This window comes from Primulina tabacum, chromosome 17, assembly GCF_025594145.1.
Source record: "Primulina tabacum isolate GXHZ01 chromosome 17, ASM2559414v2, whole genome shotgun sequence".
Taxonomy (NCBI): domain Eukaryota; kingdom Viridiplantae; phylum Streptophyta; class Magnoliopsida; order Lamiales; family Gesneriaceae; genus Primulina; species Primulina tabacum.
The window spans coordinates 32,716,891-32,737,294 of NC_134566.1; the positions used below are offsets into that span (position 1 = coordinate 32,716,891).

The 20,404-nt window shown below is 36.1% G+C and overlaps 2 protein-coding genes across 9 annotated transcripts; both read left to right on the top strand.

Moving 5' to 3' along the window:
- Positions 1 to 7,100: 7,100 nt before the first annotated feature.
- On the top strand, positions 7,101 to 9,491 carry LOC142531535 (protein BYPASS1-LIKE-like). Its single transcript, XM_075637699.1, has 2 exons — positions 7,101 to 7,265; positions 8,147 to 9,491. The coding sequence occupies exon 2, from the start codon at positions 8,176 to 8,178 to the stop codon at positions 9,337 to 9,339; it is 1,164 nt and encodes a 387-aa protein (XP_075493814.1). The 5' UTR covers positions 7,101 to 7,265; positions 8,147 to 8,175; the 3' UTR covers positions 9,340 to 9,491.
- A 688-nt stretch (positions 9,492 to 10,179) lies between these two features.
- On the top strand, positions 10,180 to 14,554 carry LOC142531039 (uncharacterized). 8 transcript variants are annotated; one of them, XM_075637030.1, is made up of 4 exons: positions 10,180 to 12,377; positions 13,128 to 13,238; positions 13,343 to 13,434; positions 14,230 to 14,554. In XM_075637030.1, exon 1 carries the CDS (start codon positions 10,599 to 10,601, stop codon positions 12,255 to 12,257), a length of 1,659 nt encoding a protein of 552 aa, XP_075493145.1. In that variant the 5' UTR covers positions 10,180 to 10,598; the 3' UTR covers positions 12,258 to 12,377; positions 13,128 to 13,238; positions 13,343 to 13,434; positions 14,230 to 14,554. The 8 variants fall into 8 exon arrangements, with proteins under 8 accessions (XP_075493145.1, XP_075493149.1, XP_075493144.1 ...); XM_075637034.1 differs by having other exon boundaries at positions 13,128 to 13,233; XM_075637029.1 differs by having other exon boundaries at positions 13,145 to 13,238; positions 14,213 to 14,554.
- The last annotated feature ends 5,850 nt before the right edge of the window (positions 14,555 to 20,404 follow it).

Sequence of the window (20,404 nt, forward strand, 5' to 3'; positions counted from 1 at the left end):
AATAACTTGCTAAACCCAAGAAACTACGGATCTCTGGTACAGATGTAGGTGCAAACCACTGTAACACGGCTTCGACCTTCGTTGGATCAACAGAAATCCCATCTCTCGATATAACATGACCCAAGAAGACCACTCGATCCAACCAAAACTCACACTTACTGAGTTTGGCATACAACTGTCTATCTCGTAGTACCTGTAACACTGAACGCAAATGTCCAACATGCTCAGCCTCACTCCTGGAATATATCAATATATCATCAATAAACACAATAACAAACCGATCGAGATAAGGCTGAAATACCCTATTCATCAAACTCATGAACACAGCCGGAGCATTCGTCAACCCAAACGGCATAACCAAAAACTCATAATGCCCATATCTTGTCCTGAATGCTGTCTTCTGAATATCCTCCTCTCTAACTCGTATCTGATGATATCCTGACCTCAAATCAATCTTCGAATATACCGAGGTTCCCTATAACTGATCAAACAAATCATCAATACGAGGGAGGGGATATTTATTCTTAATCGTTACCTTATTCAGCTGTCGATAGTCAATACAAAACCGCATCGTTCCGTCTTTCTTTCTCACAAATAAGACTGGTGCACCCCAAGGCGATACACTAGGGCGAATGTATCCATTGTCCAGCAAGTCATGCAACTGGGCTTTCAACTCTCTCAACTCTGCTGGTGCCATTCTGTAAGGAGTACGAGAAATAAGGGAAGTACCTGGCATCAACTCAATCCCAAACTCCACTTCACGAACTGGTGAGAAGCCTGGAATCTCATCAGGAAATACATCAGCAAACTCAGCAACTATAGGTATCTCCTCTATTCTCACCTCCTTCTTCTTTTCTGTCACATCTATAACATAAATAAGATAACCCTCATGCCCATGCTCCAATAACCGAGACATCCGGATGGCAGATACCAACGGAACACGGGGACGATAACCCTTCCCATAAAATGTCCAACGCTCTTTCTCATCTGTATAAAAATATACTACTCGCTGATAAAAATCAACAGTCGCACAATATCTCCTCAGCACATTAATTCCCACAATACAATCAAAATCAGTCATCTCTAGAATAATCATATCAGATCTCAGCTCATAGCCCTCATAAGAAATAATACCATCTGATATCATAGATACAACTGATATATCAACTCCAGAAGGTGTCGAAACAGAAAGAGGCATAGACAATGGAGACGAGCGCATATGATGCTCAACCACAAACCTCTTCGATATAAAAGTATGTGAGGCACCAGTATCAACAAGAATATAAGCAGGATAAGAACATAAATAACACTTACCCGCTATCATCTCCTCTCGTGCCTTCTCTGCCTGCTCTCGTGTCAAAGCATACACCTGTGCCTGAGGCGGACCAGCTCCCTGCATACGTGGCTGTCCTCCAGAAGGTCGTGGTGTAAACTGATGAGGCTGTCGTCCTCCTCTCTCTGAGGATCTACCTCTAGCACTCCTAGGCTCTCGCTGTCCCTCACGACTAGGACACTGTCTCGCCAGATGACCAACACCGCCACACTCAAAACAGGTGATCTCGGTCTGTGTACACTCTCTGATCAGATGAGGTCCCCAACAACGATAACATCTCACTGCTCTGGACTCTCCTCTCTGCCCCTGAACAGACTGAGAACTGCCCCCACGACTCTCAACACGTCGTGAATCAAATCGACGCTTCCCAGATGATGCTGAAGAAGAAGATGAACCCTTATGATATTTAAAAGAATGTCCCTGAGGTCGCAATGACTCCCTAGTCGGCTCTGATAATCGTCCCTGAGCCCCATACTCCTGCATAACTAACTCAGCCATCTCAGCCCTCGTCACTGCATCCTCAAATGATACCGGGTTGTTTGATTGCACACGATCAAATAACTCTAACTTCAACACTTTCAAGAAATGCCTCATCTTAGCATGAACATTCGTAGCAATATGTGGCACATATTTCAACAATGCAGAATATCGAGTCTCATACTCAGCAACAGACATACTACCATGTCTCAAATCCTCAAATTCTTTCTCTTTCTTTTGTCTGGCTGCTATAGAAAAATATTTATCAAGAAAACGAGACCGAAACACATCCCAATCAACAGTACGGCCCTGAGGTCTCAATCCGATCTCAGTCGTCTGCCACCACAATAGTACATTTCGCGAAAGCTGAAATGTAGCCAATCGTAACCAAGCAGACCTAGCACACGGTGCAGTCACAAATATCTGCTCTTTCCTCTCAATCCACTCCTCTGCTCGCTCACCGGTCTCAGAACTATCAAATCTCGGCGGAAGATAACTGCTGAACTGTGCCAAAGTCAACTCACCAGGCAATAAAGGCTGATCTACTGGTGCCTGTCCCATATGAGGAGGTGGCAATGGATTTATCTGTCCAAATCCACTGTCAGCCTCGTCTGTTTCCTCGTGTGGATGTACCTGTTCTCTAGCTGCCATCACTGGAAATCAAATGGTTAATCATAATATTTAACAATTACAATCCAGTAATCATCATCACACCTTTCGCACGAAAGTACACGCAACTAAAGAACAATCAATCATATCGAGAAATCATCAATAACAAGTCAAATGCACAGACACACGCAGATAATATCGTCATCCAACTCCCTCATCACAAACCCAACTCTTAACCATCCCAGACATCTAACATATGCTCTGATAGCACCAAATGTGGCGCCCCAAACCTCGCCACGTAATCATGCAACATGTGACGTCATATGCATAACCACCAAATGTGGCGCCCCAAACCTCGCCACGTAATCATGCAACATGTGACGTCATATGCATAAAATTTTTTCTTTTCGACGACGTAATAATATAATGCATATACGACAAAAATAGTGCAATCACCCCACTATCTACGTCAGTGCAGCAAAAACAGTATAATAAATACACACATACAACTCAAATAAGACAATAAGTTATACTGTCTCTATCTACTATCAACTACAAGACTGTTTGACTAGACACACCTAGTCCTTCACCACTATCCTGTCTCACGCATAGTCCTGTAACCTACCCAACAGAAACAGCCCTCAAAGGGTGAGCATATACAACAATCATCATCGTAATACATAACAGTTATATTAACAACATAAAATATAACTGAAATCATAATAGAAATACCCCCTTTGCCGTTTCTGGACAATCAGCCAACAACAACCTCAACGACATCACAATGCAACAACATCGACGATACGTCGCACCCCAACACCGGCGACAGCAATATGGTCGAACGAACAACAACATCGACGATACGTTGCACCCCAACACCGGCGACAGCAATATCGTCGAACGAATAACAACATCAACGATACGTCGTACCCCAACACCGACGACAGCAATATCGTTGAACGAACAACATCAACGTGACAACATCAACGAGACGTCAACAACGATAGTCAACAATATCAACAATAATAAACAACAACAAATATAATACCAAATCACCCAATTCCGGTGATTTATCATCGTTCAACACAATAGTATTCATCAATACTAAACAATAACAACATATGCTCGTACGTCAACACGTACCTGATAATCGAGTATATATAAAATCTAGCTATTTCTTTGATCTCGAGGCTTGTGACGTATCTAAATAATTCAACAACAATTATCAGATCACTATCACCATATCAACACAATCATAACAGCCTCAATATATAACATCAAATAGCCCAACAACAATTAATTCAACAAACTATAAAACTCGATTATAAATTCTTATCATTCAACAATTTAATATTCTGGTGTATTTAATTCACAATACTAACATCAAATACACCCTAATAAATTAACTTCAAATAATAGGCTATTTTACAACATCCGTTAAATTACGAAAACTTTATATCAACGTGTAGCCTATATTTCGTAGACTCCGAATATATAATCAGAATTAATAACAACTGACAAACAACTCACCAATTTCAATTCAACGCTAAAAAATCCCTAATTATACAAATTAAGAATAATTCAAAACAATATCACTATAATCTTCTCTACTTCGTTAAAATCATACACTACTCAACAATCTTCAATTTCAGTATGATTTAACAATTTATCAAATTTATTTCAGAAATCGACGAATTTGAAACATCACCAAAACTATAAAATTTATACCTCAAATCGAAGACCTTGTGTCAACGATTCCAGAACTAAAGTCGGTTCGTCGATTGGATAAACCGATAAGTCGCAAGATCGAAAAGAAAAATCGAAACTTTATTTCTCTCTCTCACCTCACGTCTTTGGCCTCTGTTCGTGCGTATAGAATTGATTTCAATTCTATCAATTCCACCGAACAAAGTTTAGTTTATTATTATTATATATATATATATATATTATATTATATTATATTATTTATAATATAAATATAATTTATAATATTTAACATTTCCAACACCGATATATCCATTTGGATCAGTCAAATGATAAAATTCTCCAAAACTCAAAACATGAAACTTGTATATCTTCGAGTTTTCTACGTTATATCCAAATTTCAAATCATTTGGACTTCATATGACCAGAATATGTCATATTTCATTTTTTAAAAATCATTAATTATTTAGTAATCTCATATTACTAAATCAACAACTTGTGATATTACTTCAGGCATTACAATATCCGTAACTCTTAAACTCAGACTAGACTCAATCCTAGTCTAGGGATCTCGATTCCCAGACGTTGGCATTCCATATCAATCACCAGTAATAGAAGAAACTCCAATTCTATCCACATTGATATGGTATCGATCACCAGTAATAGAAGAAACTTCAATTCTGTCCACATCGTTGCCAATCGTCCAGTGCCCTATACGTGATGGACATTGGCATTTTCGCCAATTTACTATCTTGTGACATCGTGCAATGTGCCCTTGGCGATCCCGCCACTATCAGGTACTTCTGTCACAAGATCACTCGACTAATACCTGCTTTCTATACATTTATAGAACAAGCATATCCAGTCAAATCAATGAACATAATAATAAGAAGTATGTGATTTAGGGAAACTCAAGTATATCATACTATACTCGAGTCGATCTCCCGGTACCACATTGACTTATACATTTCTCTTCTCGGTCTGACGAAGACGAAGTCTCAAACTCAACTCTGTCCATCTTCAGTCTGACTCTGTCGAAGCTTTGGACTCACTGTCTGTCGATATCAATCTGGCAATAACAATATCGAATATACTGTATCAATGTATAATTCAATTCAATACCTAATCTGATCGATATCACGACACCATAATAACATCTCAATCAATACTGAATCTGATCAATATCAATTCACTGATGTTTCGACGGCATGATAATACAACCTCGATAACCCCGTCAATTTCAACATCACAGATATAATAATACGGCTCATAATCAATATCAGATAAAATCAGAACCTAATCGAATTCGGTTTCAACGGCATAACGGTACCATATAAATATACCACGAAATATAAATCAACATATATCAATTCATGTAACTCATACTCGATAACAATACAAATCTGATATCAAATCTCAATCAATTCGACTCCGAAAATCATAACAAATACATACACAGTCTGTTCTTCGATCTGACTTCAATTATATAATGTCTGATATCGCAAGAACAATATATATGAATTCTATTCGATTCTGGAAATATCATAATTTCAAGACATATCGAAACGTAGCAAAACTTACGTCCGTGTGAAGCCGGTAACACGAAGATTACAGAAATATACTTAGATCAGAATTCTGACGGGTGGAATCTTGCGTAACATTCAAATTCTCGCACGTAAAGAACTTAGAGCTCTTCCCTTCGGTTTCCCTTCTTTCTTCTATATGATAATCCAGTTTGTATGTATGTATATATATATATATATATATATATCAAATCGCATGCCAATGAAACGTGGCTGATTTTTAATCTGCATGTCTCGCGCATATGCGCGCCTAAGCCCCGCGCATATGCGCCGGAAGCTCTATCAGGAAATCAGCTACTGGACTGCTCGCGCATATGCGCGCACATAAGTCGCGCATATGCGCGAGACCTACTGTCTCGTGCATTCTACCACTCGCGCATATGCGCGACTTCACCCCGCGCATGTGCGCCCAACTCTGCCTACCTCGCGCATGTGCGCGGCTCACGTCGCGCATGTGCGCGCAATGTTCTGTTATAGCTCCTTGGCTACTGGACACCTCGCGCATATGCGCGCCCTCACGCCGCGCATATGCGCGGGGTCTTCTGCCAAATCCGTGCATGTGTGCGCACCAGATCGCGCATGTGCGCGGATGGCATCTCCCTCGCACATATTTCGCGTCTTTTCTTGTCTTTCCCGGTCTGATTTATTCCGTCTATAATCACATCAATTAATCACCAAATCGTTTCAGATTAACAGGATAAATTTCTCGGGCCTTACAGAAAGATTCAGGCCGTCGTTTGTGGTCAATCTGTACCCAGTATTTACGTGTTTAATCGTTGTTTGAATTAACCAAAGTTAATCGTGGGCGCGGGAAGAAGGAAATCCTATTATTGATCATAATTCAAATAAGATTTTTAGTGAATATTGGGTACAAATTGACTGCAACTGATAGTCTCTTAGAGAAAATCAACATTGATCAAGAAGGTAATTTTTCGATTCTTGTTTGATTATATATAATCATGAGTTCAGCGGTTGCAAGATTTTCCAACACTTGCGTTTGATGTTGGTTCTTTTGTTCGTGTCGATATTCATTTTGTTTCGTAGCATGTGCGATCTTGATTTGCTTTATTTTTTTGGAGTCTTGGATATAACCTGCAAATCTTCACATTGTTAATTTTACTTATTGATTTTGTGCTTGATGAATGTAGTTTACATACATGGTATTTTCAAGAATCTTGATTCTTTAATTGTATATTCAAATATTTTATAAAACTTTAGCATACGATGTATTTTTGGAATTAGATTTGTAATTTACTTCAATTTTTTTTTTCCCATTCAATCAATTTATAAATTTAAAATTTATCAATTTTTAAGGTCGATGTTATATGTAGGTAAATTAAATATAAGACGTATTTGTATTTTTAATAAAATATATTAAATATTGAAATGTTTGCATACATCTGTAGAGTTATTATTAATTTAAGCGTTTCATCTCGGAAGCTATAAACTTTTTATCGGTGGGGGATTCCGGTTTCGGACCTGTTCTCCAGAGGATTATAATTCACCATTTCCAACTTCCGTTTTTCCATGTAGGAATCATGCACAAGCAACCGATTAAGGTATGAGTTCTTTTATTAAAAAAAATTTTGACACACTTGTTGATTTCTTGAAGTATGCTTTTCGTTGGGCCTTGAAGCATGATTTCTAGGAATTTTCTTGTTTATTGTTCTTTAGATCTGATCTTGCGACGATTCCCGATCTGGGCATTCATTATTTTGTTTGAAATTTCACGGATTTTGAGGTTTTTCCATTTATTCATTGATCTGATTGAACTGGGTTGCTTGCCTTAGTTGATGTATAATCTTGGTTTTGAAAAATGTCTTGGATTGAGCTATATAGTTTTTAAAACAAAAAAGTCAGGGATTTTGAAGTTTTTTTTATTGATTCATTGATATGATTGTATCGAGTAAATTGTTCTTTTAAAGGTTTTGTTTTAGGTTGTGAAATATGTCTTAGATTGTGTTATATAATTTATTTGGTTTTCTTGTGTTCAATTTCTGTAGATGTTCTCGATTTGTTTTTGAAAAATCTGATGCCTGTGATATATTTTGATGACATGATTTTGGTATAGCCCGATAGACGAAATCAAGTTTATTGATTATAATTTTCTAAAATGTAATTGTAGTTTGAAAAAATGCATTAAGTTGCCCCTGGAATTAATTCCTTAGTCTGCCTTTTAAAGTTTGGTTTGTTCGAAATCTTTGGATCTTGGCGGAAGACAGAAGAAGCAGTCTTGTTGATTCTAATGGATGAAATATAAGTTTATGTAATTTGGTTTTCGGAAGAATGATGAAATTAAAGGTTGGAATCTACAGGGTTTGATATTGGAAATTTATAGAGCACAGTCACGTACAACATTTCTGCTTGGATATTATTCTGAGAGCATGTGCAACTGATTTTCCTTTGGGTTTTGGCTGATCTTTTGGCTCGTTTCCCCCAGGGCATTTAGGCCTTCTTATAGTTTGAAGAATGCCTTCTTCAAACAATCATGGCTCCCCTATGCCTTTTGCCTCGTTTCGCCGTCCAATTTTGACTATTGGAAGTGATCAGGTTCATTCAGAAATGAACCGTGATTCCAGTGCTCAAAATCTTGATACATTTAAAAGGCAAGTTTTTACCCGGTTTCACGATATTTCAGTGGTTGATGCTAATGAACTTCTTTCTATTTCATGGATATGCAAGCTTTTAGATGCCTTTTCTAGCTGCCAGGATCATTTTCAAGTCGTATTGTCGAACAATAGAGGGCATCTCTTAAAGCCACCAGCAGATAGGCTTGCTACCGAATTCTTTGACAGGGCGATCAAAGCACTCGATATTTTCAATGCATCTCGTGATGGTATTGAGAAGATTCGAATATGGCAGAAACATTTGGAGATTGTTTTATGTGCTCTGGATACTCAACAGAGGATTTTAGGTGAAGCCCATTTTCGGCGAGCGAGAAAAGCCTTGATGGATTTGGCACTCGTGATGATAGACGAAAAGGATACAGGTTCTGTATTTTCTCATCGGAACAGATCTTTTGGACGTAAGGGAAAGGATAGTCATCATCACCGTTCATCGGGGCACACACGATCTCTATCTTGGAGTGTACCTCATAATTGGTCAGCCTCAAAACAACTCCAGTTAATCGCAAACAACTTAATCCCTCCTCGTGGAAATGAAATAGAAGCTACAGATGGTCTGGCCACACTTTTCTTTACGATGAGTTTTATTCTAATGTTCGTCTTATGGGTCCTTGTTTTGGCAATCCCTTGTCAAGACCGAGGCGTGCAGATTAATTTCACAATCCCTCGTAATTTTCCATGGAGCACACCATTTATCTTGCTTCATAGTCGAATCATGGACGAATCAAAGAAAAGGGATCGTCGCAGCTCAAATGGTTTGCTAAAGGAAATACATCAAATCGAAAAGAACGTGCATCAGATCACCACCTTGGTGGATTCTGCTCAATTCCCTTTATCAGAGGAAGTGAAAGAAGAAGTCAGAGCAAACGGGTGCGAATTATTGTTAGTATGCGAAGCTTGTAAGAACGGATTGGATCCGTTGCAACGCCAGATGAGGGACGTTTTTCGAAAGATTATAAAGTGTCACACAGAAGGTCTCGAGGCCTTGGGCAAGGCTACTGAGCCTTGACATGTCAACTGATGAGCCAACAGAGATATATTTATCTGGTGGTTTCTGTACTTTGAAAAAATATTCATCGTTTTTGTCTTTTTATTTATTTGGCATTTCTTTATAAACTTTTATCCCATTAACAATTTCTTTTATATTGTGAATATTCAATATTCTCAGAAACTACTAAAGAATTCTTTCTTCTTTTTTTCCCATCTCTCGCAAAATTGGTTTACTGCACGGGGAAATTGATTAATGTATATGTTTATTTTTTTAAAAAAAATGACTAATAAAATACAAAATATAAAACTTTTGGATGAGATATCCTTCAATAGATGTTATTAGCTTAATGTTATTATAAAAAATAATAATGCAGTTATTAATCTTTCTTTAGATAATATTTTTATTTTAAGTATTTAAATTGTTACTGTTATCTAATAAGGATAGTTAGACTAATGTAAAAAGAACTATCATATAGACATCAATATTTTTTAAAAACAGATCGGCTGATTGAATCGATTTTTCTTAAAATAGCGATTCAATGAACAGATTGGTTCAATCGGCTGGACGATCAGACCAGAACATTGTTATATTAATAATATAATATCGTAAATAATATTTTTTAAATTCTAAAAAAATTAAATGTGTATGTAAAAAATATATATTTATCAAAGTTTAAAAAATCAAATAATTTATAATACCACTGAAATAATATTTTTAACATAGTTCAAAAATCAAAATAATCATATACATGTGTGTGTATATATATATATAACCAAAAATAAAATTAGAAACAATTAAATAAAAAAAATTAAAAAATTGAACTATATTTGTGTGGAGGTGTATTCCTAGTTTACCCCTTTCCTGTGGCTTTGTTCGATAAACCTCGAAACCAAAGACCCAGATTTTCGTATTTGGGGTACTCCAGCCGGGCGCCCCTTTCAACCCTAATCAGTAATTCTGGTCGCCAATACTTGAATCCATCGAGATTTACTTATAATCCAGCTGCATCGATTCCTTGTCAGATACACTTCTTTCTTGAACACTAAAATCTTCCCAGCCTGCACAAGAGAATGGAATGCACCAGAGTATAGTTGTTTTTTTGCTACTTGTATCGACGATCCTCGTTATGATTGATAAGTTCGGCTGAAAGGGATTTCAGTGTTGCTTAAACTTTTATGATTAACTGAATCTTTGCATTTCATCCACACAAAATGAAAGTGGAATGAAGAAGAGAGCCGTGGATTCGTTGCTGCTTGTGTCAACGATCCCTGCATTGAATGATAATAATGCAATTTTTGGCTCAAAGGGTTTTCATTCCCAAGGTTGTATCCACGGTTTTGTTCCACGGTCACTCCTCCATAGAGCCATCCTACGCTGCTGCATCAACTATCTGGTTTACTAAAGTTGTATGCACTATTTTGGTTAACCACTCTCAGTCCCTTTCTGTTTTTGACTGTGATTATTTTCGCAAAAATTTGAATCCGCTCATAGCTCTTGGCGTAATTCATCATTTAAGCTATAGATTGAAAGACCCAGGTTCGGCATTTACATTTTTTCAGTATTTGAGGATTAACCTGAATATCATTCATTCGGAATCCAGTTCTGATTTGCTTTTGAGGTCACTTTGTCACATGGGTCTTCATGATTCCGCTAAATTAGTGTATGGGTACATGAAAACTGATGGATTTTTTCCCCAAAACTCAACTTTGGATTTTTTAGTTTCGTCCTTAACGAATGCTGGGAGATTTAAGATTGCAGAAGAAATTTTGATCGCAAAAGCTGAATTTTGTAGTGAGAAAGGGGAAATAGTTAGCTCCTTTGTATATAACAATTTTTTGAGCTTGTTAGTAGGCAGCAATCGGTTAGACGAGGCAGTTAGTTTCTTCAAAGGTCATATATTGAGGTTACAGAGCTTTTGCCCCGACACTTGTAGTTTTAACATAGTAATGCGAGGATTGTGCCGAGTTGGGAAAGTCGAGGACGCTTTTGAATTTTTTATTGCCATGGAAAGTTTTGGTTGTCTCCCGGACCTTATTACTTATAATACACTCGTTAATGGGTTTTGTAGAGTTGGTAATGTTGACAGAGCTCAGTTGCTACTGAGAGAAGTTGAATTACATCGGGAGTTTTCACCTGACGTCGTGACTTACACATCAGTTATATCTGGCTATTGCAAATCAGGTTGCATGGAGAAAGCTGTAACTCTTTTTGATGAGATGATTCAGCGTGGTACTAGACCAAACTTGTTCACGTTTAATATTATTATTGATGGGTTTAGCAAAAAGGGTGATTCAGACTCTGCATCAATGATGTATGAAAGGATGCTCAATGGTGGCCTTAAACCTGATGTTGTGACGTTCACCTCTATTATTGATAGTCATTGTAGGACTGGAGATTTGGACAAAAGCATGAAGCTCTGGGATGAGATGAATAAGCGTCAGGTGTCTCCTAACGCATTTACATTTTCCATTCAAATTAATGCTCTATGTAAGGCAAATAGATTAAACGAATCTCGTGATTTATTAAGACAGTTGAACTTTAGAAAAGATATTATTCCCTCACCGTTTATTTATAACCCCGTGATTGATGGGTTTTGTAAAGCTGGCAACCTAGATGAGGCAAATGCCATTGTTGCAGAAATGGAGGCAAAGGGGTGCGTTCATGATAAGATGACATTTACCATTCTTATTCTGGGGCATTGTATGAAAGGGAGAACGTTTGAAGCTATAGATATATATAAAAAGATGTTGTCAGTGGGTTGTGCACCGGACAATATTACCACGAGTTCTTTGACATCTTGCCTCAGAAAGGCTGGTATGGCGAGTGAAGCCAATGAAATAGAGCTATCCGCATCAAACAATGTGAAGTCGGGTTTATCATCATTAGAAAAAACCACACATTTGATGAGTAACATGAATATTCCAGTGGCTGTTTAGCTCAAAATGGTATCTTGCTTGGTGTTTGATTTGGGCTTTACAACTTATGATGCCATTCAATCAGATCGCTTTATTGAAGGAAAAAGGGGTTCAATCTGTTTGTTGGTGGCCCGAGTAGAGGTTATTGCCTTTTTTTCTTTTTCTTTTTTTACGAAAGTATCACCATCTTCATGTTATCTGTCTAATCTGTGTAATCTTGTACTCCATGTTTATGCCGATCCATATTTGTCCTGCTGCCATCCATAGTCCTTTACGATCAAACAAATTGGTCTGTGGGCTAGAACAAAATGGGAGTAACTAAAGGAAAATGTGTTCATTGAAAGAGAATACTGTGACATAAATGCAACTCACTTTAAAATTGACGACAGCCATGTCCTTGTCATGACTTGAATCTTTTCTATAGTCATTGGAGAAGTTTATTCGGCACACAGGCTTGTTTTATTGTCAAGGAGTAACTCTATTCGTACCACGGGCTACAATATTCTGTTTCAATAATTGAAAACATATTTAGGAGAGAAAATCAGATTAATATAGAAGGAAAAACTTGTGACTGTGGCTTCTACTTTATCATGTTTTCTATGCATCGATCTCAGTTGTTCTAGTGATAAAGACATTACTCGAAAAACAGTGTGACCATAATTACTGCTCGTTGACTTGTAGTTTTTTACTTCACTTTTTGTTGTAATTTATATGCTTTTGTAAGTGGGACATAACACAAAAGCATTATCTATCTTTATCTTGTTCACGAGTGGTATCGAAGCGACTTGGATTGATCCCATTCTGTATATTTGGTTTTGTTCTTTTATGCAAATGAATCAATTATGAATCCTCATTCTAACAGATTTTTGTCTTGTTCTTGAATTATAATAGGTCTCATCTTACTGCAGAAGGTGGAGTTACATGGATTGAACTTGTTTTCTATATCTCGGTGCTAAACTTCTTGGTTCATTTTTCCTGAATGCATCAGTAGCATATGGTGCTGTGAGTTTGTCTTGAATCTCTATTTTTCTTTTATCCTGCCATCCACTTATTTCTTAAGAATTACTGTCTGCATACATTTGAATATGTTTTCTTCCTTTTAACAGATATTATTTCTATTCCATCCTCATTTGTAAGGAATGAACATGATAACATGGTTCTGCCCCGTTGCCGTGTTTGTGTACATCCTCGGATTCTGGTGAGATATTGTATTCTAATTCTCCTTTCTATAATTTCTTGTTTACTTTGTCAAAGCATACCTTTGAGCTTAGAAGTTGCTCTCTATGTTCTGCGCTCAAGTCCAGGCACAATAATAGCATAGACATTCATTGTAGAAACACACACTTGAGGAGAAGGGGATAAAATGTGAAAGGGTGAATATTATTTGGTATCATTCTCTAATTCTGTTTTGAGGACATATAAGCTTGGCCAGGGGCAAAGGGGAAGGGTTTTCTCATCAGAAGAGCTTAGTCTCTGGGATGAATATTATTTGGTATCATTCTCTAATTCTATTTTGGGGACATATGAGCTTGGCCAGGGGCAAAGGGGAAGGGTTTTCTCATTTCAGAAGAGCTTAGTCTCTGGGATCAATCCTTTTACACAAGGATTGTAACACCTTTCATTTTATTTTTAATTATATTAGTGCATTAATGATCCTAACAGCTTACTACTTGTTTCTTCTCAAACCAGATCTGCTCTCCTCTATGAATCATGTTCTGTTCTTTATTTATCATTATCGCCTGATTAAATTCTGTATTTACTTTTACAATCAAACATACTGTTCATATTATGTGAGCACTGTTTTTTGTTACACTACAAATTTTTTTTTCTTGGCGATATTTCCTTGCTCTACGTGTGCCCACAAGGATCTTTAGTAGTGAGACATGCACTTCTACCTTGGTTAAGTTTGAGCTCTCTGTTACACTCATTTATGTTGCAATTATTTACCAAGAACATTAAAGTTGATCTTTATCCAGTCGATTCTTCTTCTCAGGTTCACCACGACTACAGGGGCCAAGCTTTATGTAGAGTTGGTGGCTGGAGACTAGGTCCCATTTACTGGAGTTTTATAAGTGCATGCATGATAAAATTGACGGGTACCATGTGATCGGAGATATCTATGTATCAATCTCTGACGGAAGTAGAAATGAATATACCGGTGATGACCATTATCCATCCCAAATGGAGTTTTTCCTTGATCAGTTGCGTTGTATATATAGTGTCAGTTATTTGAAAAAAGGTGGAGAAGTATCTCTGGTATCAGGTACTGTGATTTTATTATTATCATTATTAAGAATATGTTAATTTATTTTTTTTAATTTAGATTTCCTTCTAGAAGTGAAACACTCGGGGCAATGAGGGATAAATTGAGTACAAAGCTATTTTAAATTCTTCGTTCAAATATTCTTTTAAATTCAAATACAATCAAAATATATTCAACAGGTATTTTAAGTGTTTATGACAAAAATTCTGAACTTTAAATATGTATAATATTTCTTAATTTATATAAGAGCATGCTTTTTGTGAAACGGTCTCACGAATCTTTATCCTGTGAGACGGGTCAATCTTATCGATATTCACAATAAAAATAACATTCTTAGTATAAAAATTAATATTTTTTCATGGATGACCTAAATAACAAATCTGTTTCACAAAATACGACTTTGTGATATCGTTTCACGTAAGTTTTTACCTTCATACAATATATAATTATCCAAAAATGATTTATTTGTTATACATGTTCAGTCATATCCATATTCCATTTCCTATGAGCCAATGTTGTTAGTTTGCTGGTTTTTATTTTCCTATATAAAAAATCAAAAATATTATTTTGTCTTTTATTGGGACATAAAATTTAATTTTTGTAGACGCCCTATATAAAAATTTACTATTTACGAGATATATTGCAAGAGAATAAAATATACACATTAATTATATAATTATTCTAGTATAATAATAATAGCAAATATCTTATGAGATAGTTATACATATATGAAATAGGTAGATTTGGTGCATATTTATAATGTAAAGTAATAAGTTTATATAAAAATAATATTTTTATGAGTTGGATCCAATCAGATATATATCTCACGAAATTATCGATATGACAATTTACTATGAATTTTGTGTAATAATAATTTTATAATACACTTCGAATCCTACTAGGAGATGTATTGATCTATAAATTTTATTTATATTATTTATAAAATAACCCTTGAGGCGGTGAAGGGGAACTTTGTGTTTACGCCGTGTTAAATTACCTTAACACCCTCGGAAACCATAATCTACCGAGTCACTGCGATGCCCAACGAAGCAAATCTTTCGTTCCTCATTGGCCAGAAATTCTCAGCCCTCGATGTTTCCATTTTTACCCCTCAAACACCTTCTATATATTATGGATGATACACGAGAACCGAATAAATAGAGAGAACCCAGATGGAATTGAGCCTCACAAAGCCGGAAATGGAAGCCGTTTTGCAGTTAATCAGTCTCAGAACCAATCCCTCCGACGATTTTGGTTTCTTCTGGTTCGATTATCTGCGAAAAAAAGAAGAAAAAAGGGCAGAAGAAAAGGGTTTGGATACCGAAGCTTTGCCCCGAAGAAAGACAAGGTTTAGATCAATTTCTGATATATACAAACAGACTGAGCCTTCCATCGAGAATCATGCTCGTAAAAGGGTAAAGATTTGATTTTTAAGGGGTGCCCACAAATTTTTTTGAGGGGCGAATACAATTCAGTTTGAGTTTCTTGTAATCTTTCTCATACGCATAGGTTGTATATATATGCGTGTGTGTGTGTGTACGGACTTTGGAGTTCTAATTAATGTTCTATGCACAGTCTCTTTCTAACCCCTTGTGATAATATTAGGACAGTAAGTAATGATCCAAATCCTTAAAATTCTAGGTTTTATTTGTTTCTGCATAATGATCATTCGTGTATTTTCATGAAGTTTTCGTAAGGGAGATTGAATCATGAAATGATAATCAAATTCAATCCATGCACGTTATGGTTTATTGTAATATATTTAAGTTTCCACCTCCGACCCGATTGCTTAATTGCTATTTTTTTCCTAAATGGAACACAAAGCCAACCATAAATATCATTTTTTTAGGTCGCCAACACTCTCTAAACAATATTTTGAGAGATTTTTTTTTACCAAATGATCAAAATATGAATTGATATAGTGGCAAAGTTAGAGATAGATTGTAAGAAGATAATAATGTCTTTTGAGAAGAAAATGTTGTAGGGAATGCATTAGCGAATACAACCTTTGACTAAAGTTCACACATAATATATGTCGGTTGGATACATTAGGGATTTTCGATCTAGTTTTAGTTACTGAAATAGCTTCTTGCAATTGCATCTTTGTATAAGCTTTATCATAAATGTTTTGCCCTAGTCCCCCTTATTTTCTTCGATAATAAAAGGCGCGCGCGTTTTGTTGGTCGTTAAAAAGAAGTCGAGATGCGCTCGTATATGGATCTATTAACATAATAAAATTATGTTACAGATGGATTTATATTAACATATTCATGAATGAAATAAGATCTTTATTCACTAACTTATTTTGAGACCGAATTAATACAATGGATTTTAAGAAACTGAATATTTTCGTCGTCTTAGTTGAACGAAAATTTGATGTGGTAAAGTGATATATTGACCTATGTATGCTGCCTTGACACATTTTGTACTCCAACATCTTAATGCTCCTTGCATCCTGCTAGAGTTTCCAAAAGAGAAGGGAGCTAGACAACTTTATGGTTAAAATCTTACCCATCATATATGTCACAGATCGATTGTAAAGTTTAATTCCATGTTAGTTTGTGGCAAGAAATCTTCTTGGATAATTTTTGGCTCATGAATTCCATATTGCATTGAAGCGTATCGCGAACTACTTCGGACGCATGCCCTAGCCTTGCTTGGCTATTGTTACAAACTGGTGGCATTCAGTTCAAGAATGTAGGTACTAATTTGATGCCAACTTTAGTACCCTTTCGATACTAGGAAATACTATGTATGCTGTGATAAACTTTATGATTAAAAGTATGCATATAGTACATGGAACAATAATATTTCAATGAATATAGAGTTCTAACACAAAAAGGAGGTCTCTTCTAAGATGGTATGTCTCTTCTGAGATGGTCTAACTGATCTTTATTTGTGAGACGTGTAAACCATACTTATATTTATAATAAAAAAGTAATACTTTTGACATAAAAATAATATTTTTCATGGTTGATTCAAATAAAATATCTATTTCACAAAATTAACTCATGACACCGTCTTACATGAGTTTTTGTATAACACAAAAGTGACTCTTGATTATGTGACGTAAATTTATACCAAATTCTCCATCTCTCAAAAGTTTTCTTGAGGGTAGGGTAGAGAAAAAAGGGTAAATAAAGGAAAATTTATGGGTGAATGTGCACTTTGTCACACGCTTAGGCCATCGAATGCACACTGTTTGCTCATCAGGGTCTGCCTTGTTGGACTGAAGGTTATGGTACAATCCACGGATACCTGCAAATATTATATGTGTCAAAAGTTCGAGTCTGGTTGATTGTCGATTATTTTTGTGAAACTTCTTTAGATACATTTAATTGTTTTTTAAATTTTGTTATTTGAGATATTTATTTGAGATAAATAAATTTAAAATACATGTTCAAATATATCGACAATTACATTATTAGTATGAAACAGTATACTCGAAAAAAAATTAATCGCATTCGTGATTGGGACAATATCGAAGTGTATATTGTCAAATCATCGGCATTGAATGGATGTTTACAAATGTAAGGGCAATTTGTAAAATATTGTCAAATTTCAATATTATTAATTGTATAATTTTAATTTGTTTTTTATAATTTTAACTATTTTTCTTATTTTTTTACATATGTTACAAAGGACGTTCACTACTTAAAATATCTTATGTATGTAGAGAGAGAAAAATAGAAAAGAGGTCAAATTTATCCCGATTATAGAAGGAGTAACAATATAATTCATAGGTAAAAACTTATACGAGACAGTTTCACGGATCGTATTTTGTGAGATAGATCTTTTATTTGGGTCATCTGTGAGAAAATATTACTTTTTATGCTAAGAGTATTAATTTTTATTGTGAATATCGGTAGGGTTGACCCGTCTCACAGATAATGATTCGTGAGATCGTAGACCTACTCAAATTTATAATACTACATAAGCGGATATAACAAGTAAAATCATACAAAAAAAGGATATCACTCACGATAAAATATGTATATATATTAAAATGAAAAATAAAAATGAAAAATACAACAATTAAACTCAATTTCAACACAAGTGTATTTTAGCAGATAATTTCAAGAATGTGCATCGCAATTCGACTTGGATGAGCTAAATTACCTGCACGCGAGGCGAAGTGAGACCAAGAATCCGAATTCTGGCTCCGACGTCACCCACAACCCGTAATGCGACCCGGTTGTTCAGCGAAGCTTCACCGAGCATATAAGCCGCGTTGGCTTGGATCAAGTTGACCTGATCCACAACGATGGTGGTCTCGACCAGGCGGACATTGTGGGCGGGTTGATAGAACCCGGGGACCGCGCCGCGACCGAGGGGAATACCGCGGTACATGACGGTGAACCAGAACTCGTCGTACTTGATTCCCACCTTGTTGTCGTTAGTTGCGACGAAAAACATGTGGATGATGAGAGATACGGTGGCGGCGGATTGGGTGGTGGTGACGGGGCTGATGCCCATGTACTGAAAGACGACTTGCTGGAGGTCGAAGTGAGGTTTATGTGGTTTGACGGCGAGGACAATGACTAGGATGGCGGCAACGATGAGGAGGATGAGGAAGGAGAGTAGGAGGAAGAGGCGGCAACAGCAGCCGTGGAAGGAGGATGAGTTGGCGGTGTTTGTGGTTTGGTCGTGCTGGTGGGCGGTGGCGGGAGGCGTCGAGGTCATTTTTCTGCGACCGTTAGGAGAATGCGAGGGCAACGGAAGGGCGGAGATCCACCACCACCACGACGGCGGCGGTAACCACTCGAGCTATGCTTTGGCCTTTCTTTTTTTGTTTTTGTTATTTTTATTATATTATATTTTATTATGTTCGTCCTCTTTCGATAATGTACAAGAATTTTTTTGCCTTAAAAAAATTGGCTTTTTTTGTTGGCGATATTCATATAGTTTAGATAAGATTACCAGTGTTTTGGATCACGTTCAAATTATTTCAAATAATAATTTTAGCATTTCAAATTAATAATTTTAGCCAGTACAATTTTGAAATATAAGTACTAAATTTGGTTCTTTAAATTTTTGAATTACCATCTATATAATACCAAACGCCAGATGATATCAAAACAAATAATATAATTTTTATCAAACGACGTGAATTTCGATTCAATTCTTAGTTATAATTCTTTCATTAAAACACAAATGCCAAAGTTAAGAATTCGAAAAAAAAACATCTGATACAAAGAAATTCATAAACAACGTCTAATTTAATTATTCTATTATGAATTGAAATAACATTTAATTACAACGGCTAATAAAAAAAAAAAAGCCTAAGAGAATAAACTGATGAAAATTAAGATAAAAATAATAACGAGCTAATTAAAATTGGAATTTGCATAGAGTATTTGATGTAGAACTTTTTGTCGATGAATTTGTCGAGAGCTTCTGATGATTCTTCCATTTTTTCTCTCATTCCTCCCAGCGGTTTCACCCATCTTTTATGATCACCGACAGTTCTCGACATCCTCGATCAGCAGCCCAAACTTCAAACCGCCCAATTCTTCCAACTTAATGGACTCTTTTCAGTTTGAATCAGAATTACCCTCTCCCTCAATGTGCGTAGGCCTAAAAAAAATGAAACACGCGAAATTTATAATTGTAATTATTCAATTTAGGTCCTCTCCGTAACTCTTTTTTTTATAACTTTTTTTTTTAAAAAAAAAATCGATTAAAATGTGAAACAATAATCAACTTATAGTAATAAGTAATAACTCTACAGTAGCATATTTAATATCTCTTTCACGAATATAAATTCGACATGGGAAGATGTTCTAGGTGATTCCGGACCAATGAAAATTGTTGTAATGTGAAAGTCACATATCTATGATATTGTTTAGTTTGAGTTTAAGTTCTCGTGAATTTACTTTTGGTCTTTACCTGAAAGATTTCATAT